Source organism: Natator depressus, chromosome 7 (genome assembly GCF_965152275.1).
Source record: "Natator depressus isolate rNatDep1 chromosome 7, rNatDep2.hap1, whole genome shotgun sequence".
In the NCBI taxonomy this organism is placed as follows: Eukaryota; Metazoa; Chordata; order Testudines; family Cheloniidae; genus Natator; species Natator depressus.
This window is the reverse complement of record NC_134240.1, coordinates 81,587,838-81,604,831: the sequence shown is the minus strand read 5'-3', so window position 1 is coordinate 81,604,831 and position 16,994 is coordinate 81,587,838. Positions and strand designations below refer to the sequence as shown.

The 16,994-nt window shown below is 44.4% G+C and overlaps 1 protein-coding gene across 1 annotated transcript in view; it reads right to left on the bottom strand.

Moving 5' to 3' along the window:
- Positions 1-7,940, bottom strand: part of COL13A1 (collagen type XIII alpha 1 chain) — a 153,282-nt gene extending 145,342 nt beyond the window's left edge. Inside the window, exon 1 of the mRNA XM_074958917.1 lies at positions 7,158-7,940. Within this exon, the coding sequence (XP_074815018.1) occupies positions 7,158-7,460 (303 nt within the window). The 5' untranslated portion in view covers positions 7,461-7,940. The remainder of the gene's footprint in view (positions 1-7,157) is intronic.
- Between the last annotated feature and the right edge of the window lie 9,054 nt (positions 7,941-16,994).

Genomic DNA, 16,994 nt, shown 5'->3' with positions numbered 1-16,994 from the left:
TTAGGTTTGATATTAGGATCATGATACCATTTGTCCAAGTTACTTCTTTAAAGTCACTTAAAAATCCACATTCCTGGCTGCACTTTTCCTGTTTATACAACTAATTGGTTACAAACTTGTCCTAAGTTTTTGGAATTGCAATTCTCATGTTCTGGTTAGTGCCCTGTGTGTTTGCAGCTACAGGCTGTAAGTTCTACTCGTGGTCCTGTTTGTCTGTGGTTATCTGGCAACTACTGTGCTTTTATTGATGGGACCACTCATCACTATGTGCCGTGGTAGCTGTGAGCAGAAGGGAAGATGTTGTATCTGGGAGTGGGCAAATAGAACAAAAAGTCTATCTGAAATACATGTTGGAAATAGCAAATAAAGCTAGCAGTGAGTTTCCTTGAAGGTGATATAGATGGCAGCGTACTGCTAACTTCCGTTCTTATAGGGCCTTATCCAAATCCAGTTGAAGTTAATAGGAGTCTTTAAAACCCTTCTTCCATTCCAAGTGAGTGCCTGGTTGGGACGTGTCCTAGCTTGGGGGAAACAGGGAGCGGTACTTGGGATGGGGTAAACTAAAGCAGTGTTTCCCAAACTGTGGGTCCCGACCTACAAGTGGGTTGCGGAAAGGGTCTAGATGGGTCGTCATGTATGGTGATTAACCCATCACTGGCCTCTGGTCTAGGCAAACATACACTTCTCCTGCCCCAGTGCTGAGAGGAGGCCCCGGAGAGGGTACGGAGGGTTGGCGAGTGAGCCCACTACACAGCAGTGACTCCTGTCCCATGGGGCTGGGCCTAGCTCCCTGTTCCAGGCATTGGGACCTGGCACATAGGGCTGCACCACCACTCAGGGTTGGCCCAGCTGTCACTCCAGGAGGGGTGGCCGGACCATACCCTAGAGGTGCTGCACCCTCATGCGCCAGGTCACAATGCCACACACTCAAATTTGGCTTCACCTCTCCTCTGTCATGAGTGAGTGAGTACGGGTAAGTGCGGGGCAGACTCACTCTCCAACCCCACACCACGCCCCTGGGCGTCCCCTCCACACTGGGCTGGGATTAGGGCTGTGGTGTCAGGGGGAAGGTGCATATACGTAATGTTGGGTCACAAAAAAAAAAAAAAAAGCCAAATGTAGCTGATCGGTCACCTTAGTCAAACATTTGGGAAGCACTGGATTAGAGCTCTTGAGCAGCTGCAGTTGTTTTGGTTCATGAGGGGGGTAAAATCATTTCCTGTTCTACCCCCAACTGCTAAAGGAAACAGATTCTAGAGAATCCATTATAGCCAATCAGAAGAGTGCAAAGACTAGTAGCGTTGCTAATAGCTCTTGTGATTTTATCTCAAGTCTCATGGTATTTGGTGTTCTTATAGCCCCACCTCCTGGAGCATGCTACCTGAGCATGTGAGACTCTCACATTAATTTTTTTAAAAGGTTTCTAGCCCCCTTGGTTGCAAAGAAAAGCCTTCAATAGTGAGCTCTACAAACTCAAAAACCAAAAGGCAAATAAGTAGAAACCAAAACTTATTTTGTAAAATTTCATGATTTTAAGCCAATCTCATGATTTTGGGACCTTTCTCATGATTTTTGAATGTAGGGGATTGGCAATGCCAAGATGGAGAGCCAGTGGAAGGTAGCACATAGTACTAAAGGCACCGCAGCTTGGCACTAGCTGACCGTTAGATAGCAAGAATCATGAAATTTAGTTCCCTGAACCACTTAAATGAAGTGAGAGGAAAATCTTCAGATGGGAACAGAGAAGGAAAATATACCACGAGTTCCCCTGCTGAGCACCTTCCCCAAGGCTGAGAAAATTAGAAGTCTATACCGACACATAGAAAAAAACATTGATCCCTTCTCCCCTCCTCCAACCCAGCCCCCAAATCTCTTTAAAGAGGTGACAAATGGGCTCCTTGACATTAGATACACAGTTGAGTTGTATTTTGTACAGGTGCAGAGTGCTAGTAAAGTCAACTCTCTGTTTCCTGGGGGTTTTCAGGATGATGATTGTTTTTAAATGATGTAAAATGACGAATATCCAACTCTGGAAGTTCACCACTTCTTCATGTATTGTGAGCAGGCAGCCCCGAGAGCACCCCATGCTCCATCCCACTGAGCTTTTGGCAAGAAGAGACAAGGCCACATGTTCACAAGCCTGGGGAAATGCTTCGCTTGCCTCTTTTCAAATCACTGCCTCGGCTTTCAATGCCAACTGTACAGTTTATTTGCACTTGTTATTTGATTTTTCTCATGCCCCATAAATACAGAGGAATTCTAGCCTGCAGCCAAAGTTTTCTCGGAAACATCCATATCAGTCCTAGTCGGCACAGACTTTTTCAGGAAAAGACATAGAATCCATTCCTGGCTGGCAGAAAACTCCAGCCCAGTATTTACTACATGTGACCCTAGTGAGAAGTTTTGACAGTAGCTAATGAAGTCTGCACGAGTCAGCCTGGCTCTGTACAGGACTGCCCACCAGTCTGTTAATTCTATTGGACTTAAGGGAGGAACAACACTAAGTATGAGAGTTAGGTAAAAAAAATATCATGAGATTTGATTTAAAAACATAAGATTTTAAAAAATGATACCGTTTTGGGTTCTTTTTATTTGCCTTCTGGTTCCGGAGTCTCTCGAGCTTTTCTCTGCAACTATGACAGTTAAAAACTTACATTAAAAAATGAAAACTGAGATTCTCATGTAATGCCCTGACTCCAGGAGCTGTGGCTTTACAAAGACGACAAATATCACAAGATTTAAAGAAATGTGAGAGTGGGCAGCACTGGAACAACCTGAACTGGAGGTAGATGCCCACATGGAATAGCTTGTGGATGCAGCACCTGGGAAGAAGAGGAAATTGAAATGGATGAGAGTGGCTTTCTGTTGTGCTGGATGTGTTTCTCCAGTTGATTCCTCACTCTCCATGGGAAGCAGGAATGGGCCCTTCACCTGGGTGTAAGCAGCACAAATGTTGTCTGTGTGAGTGAGAGTCTTGCTAGATCACTTATGTATTTAGGCACCAATTCTCTGTTGCTCCATTCCTGCACTTCACAGAGGAATGGGGTGTGGTTAGGGGAGGGGGACATGTGGCTGCCAACCTCCTTCCCATCACCATGTTTTCAGGGAAGCTGGAACTCTTTCATGCCCCTGGTGCAAGCTAGAACTTACACTATGACTGCACTGGCTGCCCCCAGGCAAGAACACCTGGACCAACCCCAGGCAAGAACAGCCAGAGTCCAGCATGGTCCAACCACTCCCTCTCCTTCCCTTTTCCCCTGCCTGCCCTGGCACACCTTTTACGCCTTGTGGGGACGGCAGTGTAGAGCTACTCTGGCAGATATAAGCTAGCTGAGAAACCCCCTAACAAAGGACTAGTCCCAGGGTGCCATCGGTATCCCCTTTATGCCACCAGAGCACAGATGAGAATTGGGCCCTTAGTCTTCCCAACATGCTGCCCCCATAAAGGTATGTGGTGGTAACGCAGCCTGAACACGCACAGGCAAACAGAAAACGACACACAGTCACAATCCACTCTCAAGTATATGCTCACCCTTAGAAACACCTCACAACTCGCCCATTTGCAACACACTTGCATACACGCACCACACAAAACTGCACATTCACCATAAACACACAAACACATGCAGTAACAGTTCTCGTACATACATTGACTTTACATCCACACACAGAGAACACACAGTCACATGCATGTGAATCAAAGCCCAATATATGTACATACACACTCACAAAATCCCCAGTCCACAAATACAGGTGTCCCCCCACCCTCACCCCCTGACACAATTGAAAGGAGGATGCCGGGCTGCTTCACTCCATGTCCTTCTCCTTACCCCAGCAGTTCCCCCCTCCCCCAATTAGGATGGATTCCACAGCTTTGGAAGTCTGGGGATTTTTTAAAAAACATTATTTCGTGCTGAATTCTATGAAACTGGCAGCTGTAAAACTCATTAAGGTCAAAATATTGAGGGAGAGTGTAGTTCGTCCGGGAGGATGTGGCCGTAAGAGGCCTGACGCTCTGAAAGAGAAGGGGATGAATATGCTTCCTTGCTCACCCTTCCACTAAAGCGATCTCCCAGCCCCTTTCTCTCATATTCCACCAGTTTCTGTCTCCCTCTCTTGCTTTTCCCATTCTTGTTCTCCCTCCCTTTAATCTCCTTTCTCAGTCTCCCTTTCTCCTCTATGCTTTTGCTCTGTCTCTTTCCTTCTTATCTCTTGACATTCTTCCTGGGGACTTGTGCTGCTAGAGTGTTGAACTAGCTATTAGAAGAGAAAACATATAGTTTACTGGGTTTGATTCTCTTCTGATGGACATGGGTGTCAATCAGGAGTAACTCCATTGAAGTAGATGCAGTTACAACAGTGTAAATCTGGTGTGACAGGAGAATCAGACTCATTTTCTCTTAGAGAACCTAACTTCTTTCAGGTTTCAGAGTAACAGCCGTGTTAGTCTGTATTCGCAAAAAGAAAAGGAGTACTTGTGGCACCTTAGAGACTAACCAATTTATTTGAGCATGAGCTTTCGTGAGCTACAGCTCACTTCATCGGATTCCGATGAAGTGAGCTGTAGCTCACGAAAGCTCATGCTCAAATAAATTGGTTAGTCTCTAAGGTGCCACAAATACTCCTTAACTTCTTTCATTGAGTTCTGTTATAATTTTGAAGCTTTCGCAAGGCAATGTCCTAGCAGTGCTGTCTCCTATGCCAGCTTCCTTACACCAGTGTCCTATCAATACCAACAGGGACTCCAGCGATAGGGACTTCCTTCATATTCCCATTCTGCCAGGGTCAGCTGGGAATTGAACAGTGTGTGAGCCTCTTTGTGGCAGTGCCCCACATAGTTCAGTAGGACTTTAGCAATGTGATCTACTTCACAGAAGTGCATTACTAGCAGTGTGGGCTTGTAGGGTAGTGCCCTGTCAATCCCAGCTAGGAGTTCAGCTGTGTGAGCTTCCCCACTGCAGTGCCATACCAATGTTAGCTATTAAAGAGCTCATCTGCAAGCTAATCAGGCTGTCAAAGAACCATCCACAGATATCAAGCACGCAGAGTCATTACATGTAGTACAGCGATATTTTACCCAGAACCCCCCATTATTTTAACCTGAGCCAAAAGTCCTATCTCAGAGTATGATGAGATCATGGTAGAGTCACAGTGCTGCTCTTATTCATTGTTTGCTGATGTTCTAGGGTAATGCAGCTCTCAATGGCCATTAAAACAGAGTAGTTTTATTGCTTTGTTCCTTGACTAGTTTCCTAATATTGCAATATGTGAATGAAATAATGAAACACAATGGGCTGCAGAAACTAGCTCCATTTTTTATAAGCCATCCTTTCCCTACCCCACATTTATACGAATCTGTAATACTTATGACTTGAGCAAAAGCTGGAGTGGTTTGCACAGTGAAAGAGAAAAAAAAGACCTAGCATACCCCCCTTTCTCCCCCCCCTCCTCCCCCCCCGATCTCTCTGGGTATCACAGAACATCCTCCCTTATCATTTGAATCAGTGCACACCAAAGTTCGGCATCTTTGACCAGTTTGGACAAGTGAGCACCAATCTAACTTCTAGCACTTGTCAGAACCACAACAAAACCCACAAGCTGTACAGGGTTGTAAAAGTTGGCCATCAACAACAATTGAGACGAACAAATGCACTGTATTAACAGGAGTATCCTATGTAAGACTGTCACGCTCTACTGGGCACTGGTGAGGCCTCAGCTGGAGTACTGTGTTAAATTCTTGGCACCACACTTTAGGAAAGATGTGGACATATTAGAAAGAGTCCAGAGGAGAGCTACAAAATGATAAAAGGCTTAGAAAACCTGAGCTATGAAGAAGGTTAAAAAAACTTGGCATGTTTAGTCATGAGAAAAGAAGACTGAAGGAGGACCTGATAACAGTCATATATGTTAAGGACTGCTTTAAAGAGGACAGTGATATATTATTCTGCATGTCCACTAAAGGTGGGACAAGAAATAATGGGCTTAATCTGCAACAAAGGAAATTGAAGATAGATATTAGGAAAAACGTTCTAACTATAAGGATTGTTAAACTCTGTAATTGGCTTCCAAGGGAGGTTGTGGAATCTCTGTCACTGGAAGTTTTTAAGAACCAGTTGGACAAACACCTGTCAGGGGTGGTCTAGGTAGACTTGGTCCTGCCTCAGTGCAGGGGACTGGATTAGATGACTCTCAAAGGTCCCTTCCAGCCCTACATTTCTATGATTGTATGATTAGAAACATGAAGTGGCTACATTACAATGATGAAGTGGGAGATCTTTCAGGGTTGGAGGGGTTTATCTCTGAGCTTTAAGATGCACAATATGACTCATCTATCTATTGGTCTGTCTGTCTAAGATTTTTTGACAGTAGCTATCAGTGTAGTAACTAAGAATCTGATCCACAGCCCCATGGACTCCACAGACAGACTCTGATTGACTTCAGTAATGTTTGGATCAGGCCCTAAGTGCTTAAGCCAGCGAAGAGTTCAGGAGTATGAACTTCTGTTAATACCTAGAAGGACTCTAGCAATATTTGTCTTTCTATTTTCCAAACTACTGTAAAAGTAGTTTGGATTGAAATAAATGGGAATTTCTTCCAAACTGCTTTGAAACAAGCATCTAGGAATCAGCTCATCATATTATTTACCTGTCTCTGCCTGCTGCTTTTCCCAGTTTACCTGTCACAATATGGGTACCTTTGCTACTATCACCAGGCTGTTCCCAGGCATGTTCGGTTCAGCTGGTGGTGCATTTTTCTATTTGTTTTAAACTGTGTTAATGTGATGTTTAAATCTGGTCTCTGAATTGCACCTTGTGTACCTACCCCTAGTGGTATTCTGTCATCTCATATGAATCCAAAACCCCTCATTACCAGACTGAAGCTAAAAACTGATGCTATAAAGGGGCCCTTTCTTGGGGAAAAGAAACAAAACCCTCTAATTTTAAAACCGTGAAAGCTCAGACAAATCATAGACTTTGTCAGACAGAAGCAAAATCTGAGCTGCTTATAAAGAAGGAGGACTAAAGGGGAGCTATCTGAGGGGATTCACATCTGAATGAGTTAACAGGCACTCGGTTGTATCATTTGCTTAGAAAATTCTTTAAGCAAAATAGAAAAAGCTAAAATATATATTTATATGAAAATGAAAGCACACAGACCTCATCAAGCAGTTGGTCAACTCTTCCCAAAATAGCTGTCTCCATTTGGTCTGCAGAGAGCCAGGCAGGGAGCTGAACGCATCTGTCTGCTTCCAAATGTGAAACCCTGGATTGCAGGTCTGATGTCCTAAAGTATAGCAGGAGGCTCAACACCAGAGAAATCAAAGACACCCCAGGAAGCCCAGAGCCCAGCAGTAGAGGAAACCTGCAGCATCTTTCTCCATCCCCTGTCCTGGGGGGAGCAATGCACCCCCTGTCAAAGGCACCATTGCTAGCACCTTTCCAGCCCTTCTCCTCCAACATTCCCTCCCTGTCCTGAGAAACAATAAATAAATAAATAGAATAAATAAAGTTTCAATCCCACTCCAAGAAGAACAATCCAGAATTCATGGAAGAGCAGCGTCCGAGGGAATCCCAATGCCACTGAATAATAGAAATTATAACAACAATAATAACAAAATTGTATGGATAAAAAGGGGGAAAAAGTTATTTCAAAAAAAGAAAGGCTCCAACTCCAGAAAAGTTTTGGGGAAAATAATCAGATCAGTTTATGTCTTTCAGTCTTTTTTGTTTGTTGTTCTTTTCCTCTCCCTCTAGGTTTGTCAGTTTCAGTTCCTTAGCAGAGTGGTTAAGAGATTGCACATGAAAGTCCCCATTGGAGAGAGGTAATTCTCAACTGCTTTGGAGTTGCACTGTGGCTGATCCTGGCTTCTCTGTAACATGACACACTCTGTCTGAACTACACGGATCGGATGAGCAAGCTGTACTGCTTCCCAAAGTAACCTCCTCTGCTCTCCCTCTCTCTCTTTCTCTGTGCAATGATTTATTTATTTATGCAAAGTTTCTGGGTGGGATCAGACCTTGCGACGCCCCCATCCCCATCAGTCCCCAAAGCACCTCTCATCAGCTACCCCTTCCCTTTGAAGTGGCACTCACTGCAGTTATTTATAGTATCAGGAAAGAGATTGTAAAGCAGAGACAGGACTCACACTTCTTCCCTTGTCTCACACCATGGTGTTTTTCTAACTTCCTTCAGAAGGGACTTTATGATACTGCCACAAATGGGTCCTGGTTTCTGGACAGATCTGGTGTTGTGAACTTGTCTGGGACGGCAGTAACTGGGAGCAGAACTTCACCCTGCTTTCAGATTGTTCTGCTGTGAATCTTCCACTGGCTTCTTTCTTGGTATGGAGGCAAATCTGGCTCAGTAACTAGGACATGTAGGTTAATTTGGCGCAGGTGTTTCAGAAGAGCAGCTCGCTGATGTGGGACAGGAGGGAAATAGCCAAAACTCTGAACAAAGTCCACAAAAGCCACGTAAGATCTAACATTCAGCATGCAGCTGAACTGAATGGGCTCTATCCTTTCAGCAGCCTCTACTGGCATATAGATCCCAGATATCTTCAATCAAAATTATGTTATGGCTCAAAATGGAGGAGCTGGAGACTGTGTTGGAAGAGAAGGGGATCACTGCTTGGGGGGCGGGGGGGTCTCTTAAATGCTCATATTTCTGATCATGTTAGGTTTATAACCTAATCGTGCTTGGTCAAGGTCAGTTGTTGGACAGGACGCCTCCCCTGACACACTCTGGTGCTGCAGGAAGTGAGGCTGATGATTCAGTACATATTGTTCTCCTCTCCAAGCATAGGGCTAGGGGGCACCGGGCTGCTCAAAGTACTATTTTTTCAACCAGATGTAAAAAATGAGTCTCTTATCACTTGCGGTCATTACAGATCCTATGTCACTTTCTGTTGAAGTAAAAATATGGGTCCTGGCCAAATTCCAGCTGAGGTAATTACATTCTGTCTGCCTATGTTCCCCTTGCAATTCCCACTGGGTTCTGTATTATTCATTTTGCTATCTAAAATGTAATATCATTTTATTATTATTATTATTTATTATCATCTATTAGTTACATACCATGTTGCTTAGGACCCCCAGTCAAGGACCAGGACCCCATTGTGGTATGTGTTGTACTAACACAGAACAAAAGATGGCCCCTGCCCCGAGGAGCTTACAATTCAAGTATAAGACAAGAGACAACAGATGGATACAGACAGACAGGGAAGGGAAAGGAAACAATGAGACAATAGTGGCCAGCATGATGGGCAGTGGTCTCAGTGCACCAGCAGCCTGCATGGTTATACAGGTGCTATGTTCCACTGGGGAGATGGCAGCATTTCAGTGGTGGGTGAATTGGTCTCAGTATCTCTCGCTTAACTCACATGGGTTTTAATTAACAGCCAGGTCTATATCAGATTTTGCAGGCACAGAGTGTAGCAGAGGTCTGTGGTGACAGCAACTCTGCTAAGGGAGGAGGTTACAGTGGAAAGTGGCCACAAACTTCTTTGCACTGGGGAAACAGGCCGGGGAATGTAGAAGACCAGTGTAGCCCCATTGTAGGCTGTGCTAGCTGGGGAAAGGGGGTGTCCAGGCAGCCTGGCAGTACACTGACTGAACACCTCCTTGCAGCGATTCCTGCTCACAGGATTCCCATGGAGCCCCCAGTGGGAGTGAAGAAGGATCCTTTCCATAGCAAGCATCCCCAAGAGCACCCTACTAGTGGAGACACCATCAGCTCTCCATTAGAATTTATTCCCCAGGAAGTGCAAAGAGGGTCATTAGCGCTGGAGCATCCTGAGTGTACTTTGCCTAGTGTTGGTTAAGTGATTTGAGACCACGGGTTAGAAAGGGGCTATCGTTAGACATGCCAAGTACCTCAATCAGTGCAGTTTCTCCTTTCTTTGCACTAAGCATTCCATAAAACAGGATTTCAGCTTCTTGGTTTCCCTTCCCCACGCACCTCCCCATGTTTGGAGAAGGTTTACAGAATGGTTACTTTGTCTGGAGAAGGGATGAGAGCTGTGTAGTGGGGTGGGTAACAGGAATAAAGAGGGTGTAGCCATCACTTCTATAGAACTCAAGAGAAATTGACACTTGTTCCCATGGAAACCTGTGAGAAATGGAAACTCAATTCAATAGCTTCTCAAGATAACATGTGCTGAAATTTAGCACCCAGATTAAAGGTCTCAGGTCTGTAGGACCAGATATGGGTGTTCTAGAGAGAGAAAACGAGTAAGAGATATTAAATGAGCACCAACTCTACCCATTCTTAGCACTAATTGATGGTTTATATGGTTAATTGGCAGTGCTGATTGCTAGATATCTGCCCCAGCCATTGAAAGGTATGTGCCTGCAGGTTTGGTGGAACAATACCCTTGCACTATATGAGGTACATCCGTGTCTATGGGATGGCTCCTTTTCTCTGCCCTTATACATTAGTAGAGGAAATTTTGACACTGGCAGAAGCCATCCGCCCTCCATGGTTCTTGTAACTACTCTTGCTGAGTCTTCTCCCACAGGACTGTAATTAGTTCTACAGAGCTAAATGAACAGCCACTCTGCCCACTCGGGAGCATCCCCAAGTCCTGCATAAAGCTCTCAGGGTGAGCACAGCCAGGTGAAGGATACCTGAGAAGGTAAGAAATGCCTTGCAGGCTTATCTGGCATTTCAGGGCACCCTACAGCAACCACCAGTTCACCTCTCTCAGAGGTATTGTTTTAGGTTATCTGCTGACTTAGGAAGACAGCACTGCATCTGTTAACCTTGAAAACAGGATCCAAATGTAATCTTCCCAACTATGAGGGCTTGAAATGTAACCTAGCTTTGCCATGTTCTGCACATTGAGGAAAATAAATCCCATGCAGTATCTCACCCCAAGGGGTGGTGTCCCCTCTGTCCCTTCATCTGCCCTCAGCCTATCCTTTGAACTGTCTGTTTCTGTCTCTCACTCATACACAGCAACAAAGCAATGTGAGGCTACAGTGATGTGTGATCATTAAATCAGAAGCTGTGAACCGACCTCTTAAGTCAAGTTCCCCTGTGACTATTTCCCTGTCATTTACACATTTTAAATGAACATTTTGCATGCAGTCTGTGCTTGGAATTATTGGCAGAGAAAACTCATATTCATCTCCATCCTGATCTCCGGTTCGGAGAGTTTGAAGAAATAGACCTGTGGGAGCAGGTTAAAGAGAGAGAGAACTGTTCCCTCTCAGTCAAACAAACCCTCTGAGGGCCCAGTAGCACACAGTGCTTATTCTTTGAATAGCCACATCCCTTTCACAGCCACTTATTTTCCAAAATGAGATTTTAGCGTCTGCTAGGCAGGAAACCCTTTTTTAAAAATTTCTTTTAACAGGTTTCTTGTCTTTTAACAGCTCAAATTAATGTTGTTTCTTTGGATAAATGGAAAACATTCTCCGTCCTCTGATGGTTATATTCTTTCAACAGTTTCTCATATAAAAGAGTTGATGTTGCATAATCTGAGAGTTTAGTACACAGAGAAAGTGTGTACATTTCAGGAGAGCATTCTGTGGCTTTCCATTGAATTTCCTGAAGCTTTTGATTTTCCCCTATTCTGGGGCTCTCTTGGTTACACAATGCTGTACAGCATGTGTCTTTGTAAAGGAAAGGACTCTTGGGCCAGGTTATTCACAGTCATTCTAGTTCTCAACCATTTCAGGGAACTGCACCAGTTAACTAGGTTAAGACCTTGGTTGTACCAGCCACTCACATTCAGAGATGCATGGTGTTTTCAGCAGCACAAGATTCATTGTAGGTTTGAATATAGGCAGAGGAAAGGGAGTCAAGCTGCACATACACTGCAGACCAGCACAGAAGTTCCTCATTAAGGGCCTGATCCAGCAACACTCACTCACACTGACTAGCTCTCACATGAGTTGTAGAACTGGCCCTTTGGCAGGTAAGGGCAGCCAATCACAAAAGCCTGAAGCGCCTGCATTGTCACATGAACACTGTGCTAACTGCCTAACCCTCCCTATTTTGAGGTTTGGATGTTATCCACGTCTTGGGACAAGCCAGAATTTAGGAGTTACAAAACATGCCCTGCTCATGGTCTTATATGGCAGCATCACACTATTTGCAGTAAATACTTTTCTTTCTACAATTCTCTCCTATCTATTCTTGATCTGCTTTCCCTTTGCATTTAAATCCCCATTGATACCAGATAACAAGATGATCTAGATATCATTCCAATAGGGCACAAAAATTATAGCCCTGTCTTCTCCCTGGTGGTTGTACGCAGAGTCCATTTTAGCTAGGCACAGAAATCCATTTCAAGTTCTTCACATCAGGGCTGTACCCACAGATCAGTGCATTTCCAAGTATCTTTTCCATAGGCAGTTGATTTAATTAATCAACTCTGCTTTGGTATGATTGAAGGAATCGTTCTCTGCCCTGTTAAAATCTACTGTATACATTTCCACATAGCCAGTCCAAACCATTTCAGGTGAGTTTTGGCCTGGTCAGCCAAAAAGGAGGCTATATCCCAAACAGAGTCTCCCATTTACTGCTGCAGATGAAGGATGGGGGGACATCCTGAGGAAGGGAAATTGGTGATGGAGGAGCAGATAGTCAGCAGGCAAGGAAGAGTTGTACGGTGAAAAGACAGGAAGGCTTCTTGGTTTTCTGCAGGTTTGTCAAGGAGGATGACCTAGTTGCTCAGACAATTTCCTGTGCCTCTTGGCTTAAGTAGTGACTCTGAGGCATTTGAAGAGGCTGGATGTCTCTTCCTATCAGGAGCTTTTTAGGAGGTACCACGGGTGAGCTAGGGTCCACCAGCCCACACTCCCTGCTGGTCCCAGCAAGCTGGTGGGTGGTGGCTGCACTCTGAGGACTGCCTATGGACCTGGGTTTGCTACCCGTGATTCCCTCACAATTTTCTCTTCTCTGTTTCGGTTTCTCTCCAGTTGTCATGTGGCTTTGATTTCATGTACATGTCTGGTGCATGTGAAGCAAAGAACGACTGGGTGCATGTTGAATATTCTACATCTCCTCATAACTGAGTTTATTGACAAGTATGTTGAACTTTGGAAAGGTTAACACATTTGTGCCCATTTACTTAGGGACAGGCCGGCAACAAACCCCTAGATCTAAAACCCTTGAGTTTGGAAAGAGTTCAGATCCAGATCAGATCCAGATCTGGCCCATTTCTACATGACTTTCCAGGAGATCAACATCACTGTGTCACCCTGAAGTCAGGGAGAGGAGACCTGAAGGGTTTTTTTCCAACTCCCAGTTAATATCCACAATACCATGTGAAAGAAACACGTCCGGTTCCCAATCCTGGCCAGCAGGAGTAGCTTTGGAGCTAGTATATTAAGCTTCTAGGATGGGAAAGAAATTATCACTCAACAGGTGTTTCTATGACCCATTTCAAATTGGTGTTGATAGTCCTAAGGAGATGCCCATGCAGACCTTCTTGGCTGAAAGCATGTTAGCTGCAAGACAAAGGTAGGTGGGTGAGGGAGTTAAAAGAGTGAAAAAATAGGATATAGGAGATCCTACAAGCAAATCAGGGAAGAAAGAGAAATGTCTAAGTTCATTGCCCTATTTTCAATTCTGCTGATGATTCTGTTCTGTAGGTTGGTAAGATTTGATGGAGAAATATGAAGAAATAGCAGCACATTGGCACCTAGATGATAGTATTTAGATACTATTGTGATGGGAACCCTACAAGTACAACAGATAAATAATACAACATGTGTCATTTGTTATTTCTGTATTAAACAGACAATAGGTTTGAAAATCCATCTCCCTCACCCTTTCTCAAGTTTGTACTGCTCCTGCTGATGAATGGTGGCCCGTTTGTCAGCCCTGTTGACCAGCATATATTTAAGAAGATGGATTTTAGGCTAAGTGCAATGGCAGAGTTTTCCAGGACTTAATGCACTGACCTGTTACAGCTGAAAGCTATAGGTCTCACCAGCTCCTGAATAACGTGAGGCTCTATCCTGGCCCCTCTATTTATATCAGTCTGGGAAAGGGAAAAAGTGCCAGATGAATGGACCAATGGGGTTATCGTGAAGATACCAAAGAAAGGAACTCTCAGTGATTGTAATAACTGGCGTGGTATCACACTTTTATCTGTGCCAAGTATTGTGTAAGATCATAGTCCAGCGTATATCAGAGGCAGTTGATAGATTTTCTCAGACAAGAGCAAGCCAGTTTCAAAAAGGGCGTGAATACTCAGACCAGATCTTCACTCCACGAAACATAATAGAACAATGCTTAGAATGGCAACAGCAGCTCTACATAAACTTCACAGACTTTGAGAAGGCTTTTGATAGCATTCACAGGACCAGCCTATGGTGCATTCTGCAGGCATATGGAATCCCTCTCATATAATCAACATCACCAAAAGCTTTTATTTCAACTTCACATGCAGCGCGATCACAGTAAGCTCAGTTTTGAAGTCAAAACAGAAGTACGTCAGGGGTGTGTCATGTCTGCAATCCTCTTCAACATTGCCATTGACTGCGTAATGCAGTGTACAACAGAAGACATGCTAAGAGGCATTAAATGGACACCCCTCTCAACGCTTGAAGACCTGGACTTCGCAGATGATCTCACTCTCCTATCACATACCCAGCACCATATACAAGAAAAAACAACTTGGCTCAATGCATTCAGCCAGCAAATTGGACTGAAAAATCAATCACAATAAGACAGATATCATGACCTTTAATATTGCCTCACTATCAGCAGTACAGATAGAGGATTATGTTCTCACCAATGTAGAAACATTCACATACTTGGGCAGCACCATCAGCCAGGACGGTGGAACAAGCCAGGGCATCTGGAACAAAATCAATAAAGCCAGGAACGCCTTCAGGAGCTTAAATACATTCTGGAAATCATCAACTCAACCGAAACCAAACTCAAGATTTATCAGAGCTGCGTACTTTCAATACTATGTTACAGTGCAGAATGCTGGGGAATGAGAAAGTATGACATGTCCAAACTGTCTTCATTCCATACAACCTGCCTCAGAATAATCCTCTGTATCTTTTGGCCCAGAACAATCTCAAACCAAGATCTATTGACACAGTGCAGCCAAGGGGATATGGGCACCATCATTGCCAGGAGGTGTTGGAGATGGATTGGCCATGTGCTTCGGATGGAAATGGATTCCATCACCAGACTAGCAATAAGATGGACACCTGAAGACAAGTGAAAACAAGGCCGCCCGAAAACAACATGGCAAAGTACTGCAGAAGCCGAGCTGAAAAACCTGGGGCAAGAGCTGGGGAACCATTGAAAGGCTTGCCAGAAACAGACAGGAGTGGAGGAGCATCGTCACTGCCCTAAACGCCTGAGGCGTAATGGGAACATGCTGCTGCTGCTGATGTTCCCAGGTAAGTTGCTAGTGGGCGACTGCCTACATCACAAACCCACCATACTTGGCCAGGCTTAGTTCTTGCTTCTCAGTTGGGCCTTGGGCTTGTAGTAGAGGGAGTGTGGTAGGACAGGTTTGAAGTGAGATATGCCTGGTGGCTTGGGGCTGGGATAATGGATTTCTCAGATTAGAACAGAGATGTGGGGATGGCTGGAGGGAGAGAATAGCAAGGGGTGTTGCAGGACAGTACTGAGGTGAATTGAAAAAACCTGTTGGCTGGGGAGGCCCATGGCCGCAATAACGATGCTGACGACCACAATGGAAGCACCGGGGCAGAGCTATATGGGGGCCAGCGACTGAAGTACCAGCGATGGAAGAGTTAGGACTGAGCAGCATTGGCAATGCTAGGAGTAGCCAGTGTTCAGAATAGCAAAGGGTCTGGAAGATCATGATTGAGGAGAACTGGCAGAAACTTGTGCCGCACCTGCCTGACTCCTGCTAAGGCCATCAGTCTGTCTCACTTGTACCAGTATGAGCACTGCATTCACCAAATCCAGCCTTAACTTTTAGAAGGAAACATGCTGTGTGTATATAATTCAAATCCCAGAGCTAGCTGTAGAGAGTTCCCCACTCCTCAGATCTGATTTGTGATATAGATCCTGCAGTCCAGACACGAGCATCGGTTGAGTGACTTTATAAATGCCTTTTCCTGCCTCTAAGCCAGCTCCTCCTCTTCTGATCAGTTCATTTACTGTAATAGCTGCTGCAGGCTGGGGAGCTGCAACTCAGCAGAGTTTAGTGGATGAGGAGTTTTGGCTGCAGATGTGCAAGGAGGGTAATTTTTTTATCCATGAGGAATTAAGGAGTTTTATAATCCTGTGCCAATATAAACTGACTAATTTAGCTATGGACCATATCCAACTGTGTAAGCTGAGTTAGTGGTGCTGCTCTGCTAATAAGGTGCCTCCAGAGACTGTCCCCAGCAATTAGAATCACCTCATTTCTCTTGATTTGGGTGCAGAATTCTTTACTGGTTTTTCGTAGTCCTCCAGGGCGGGCGGGGGTGTATATGTGTGTGTGTGTGTGTGTCCCTATTTCTGAAACACTCCCAGAACTTGCTGTGACTCTCAAAGCTGGGGACATTTAACCAGATGCTCAAACACTACCAGTGGTGTGGTTTCACTGACCCAGTACACTCAGCTGACTTCTCCTAGTCGGACTTTCCCCAGAATTCCAACATTCAGGTTATAGCACTCTCTTTGCTTTGGAAGTTTTAGATAATTCCATAAAAGGACAATAAGCACAGACATTCATGGTTTTTAACTAGTCCATTGGGGGCGGTAACACTATATTATAAACATGCAGTGAAACCTATGGTAAATATATTAAAATATGTACTTCCCTAAGCAGAAAGGAGATGTGAACCTGTCTCTGTGCCTACAGGTGCTATTTTGTTTTGAGTACATGCCAGATACTTTTGGTTAATTTACATGTTTGTTCATTGTTTTCTATACACGTCTATGTATATTAATTTACAACTGGTGCTAGTATTTTGCTTTTCTTTAGTTCCTTTCATCTGAGGATCTCAAAGTTCTCTACAAACCTTAAACAATTAAGCCTCACAATACCCCTCTAA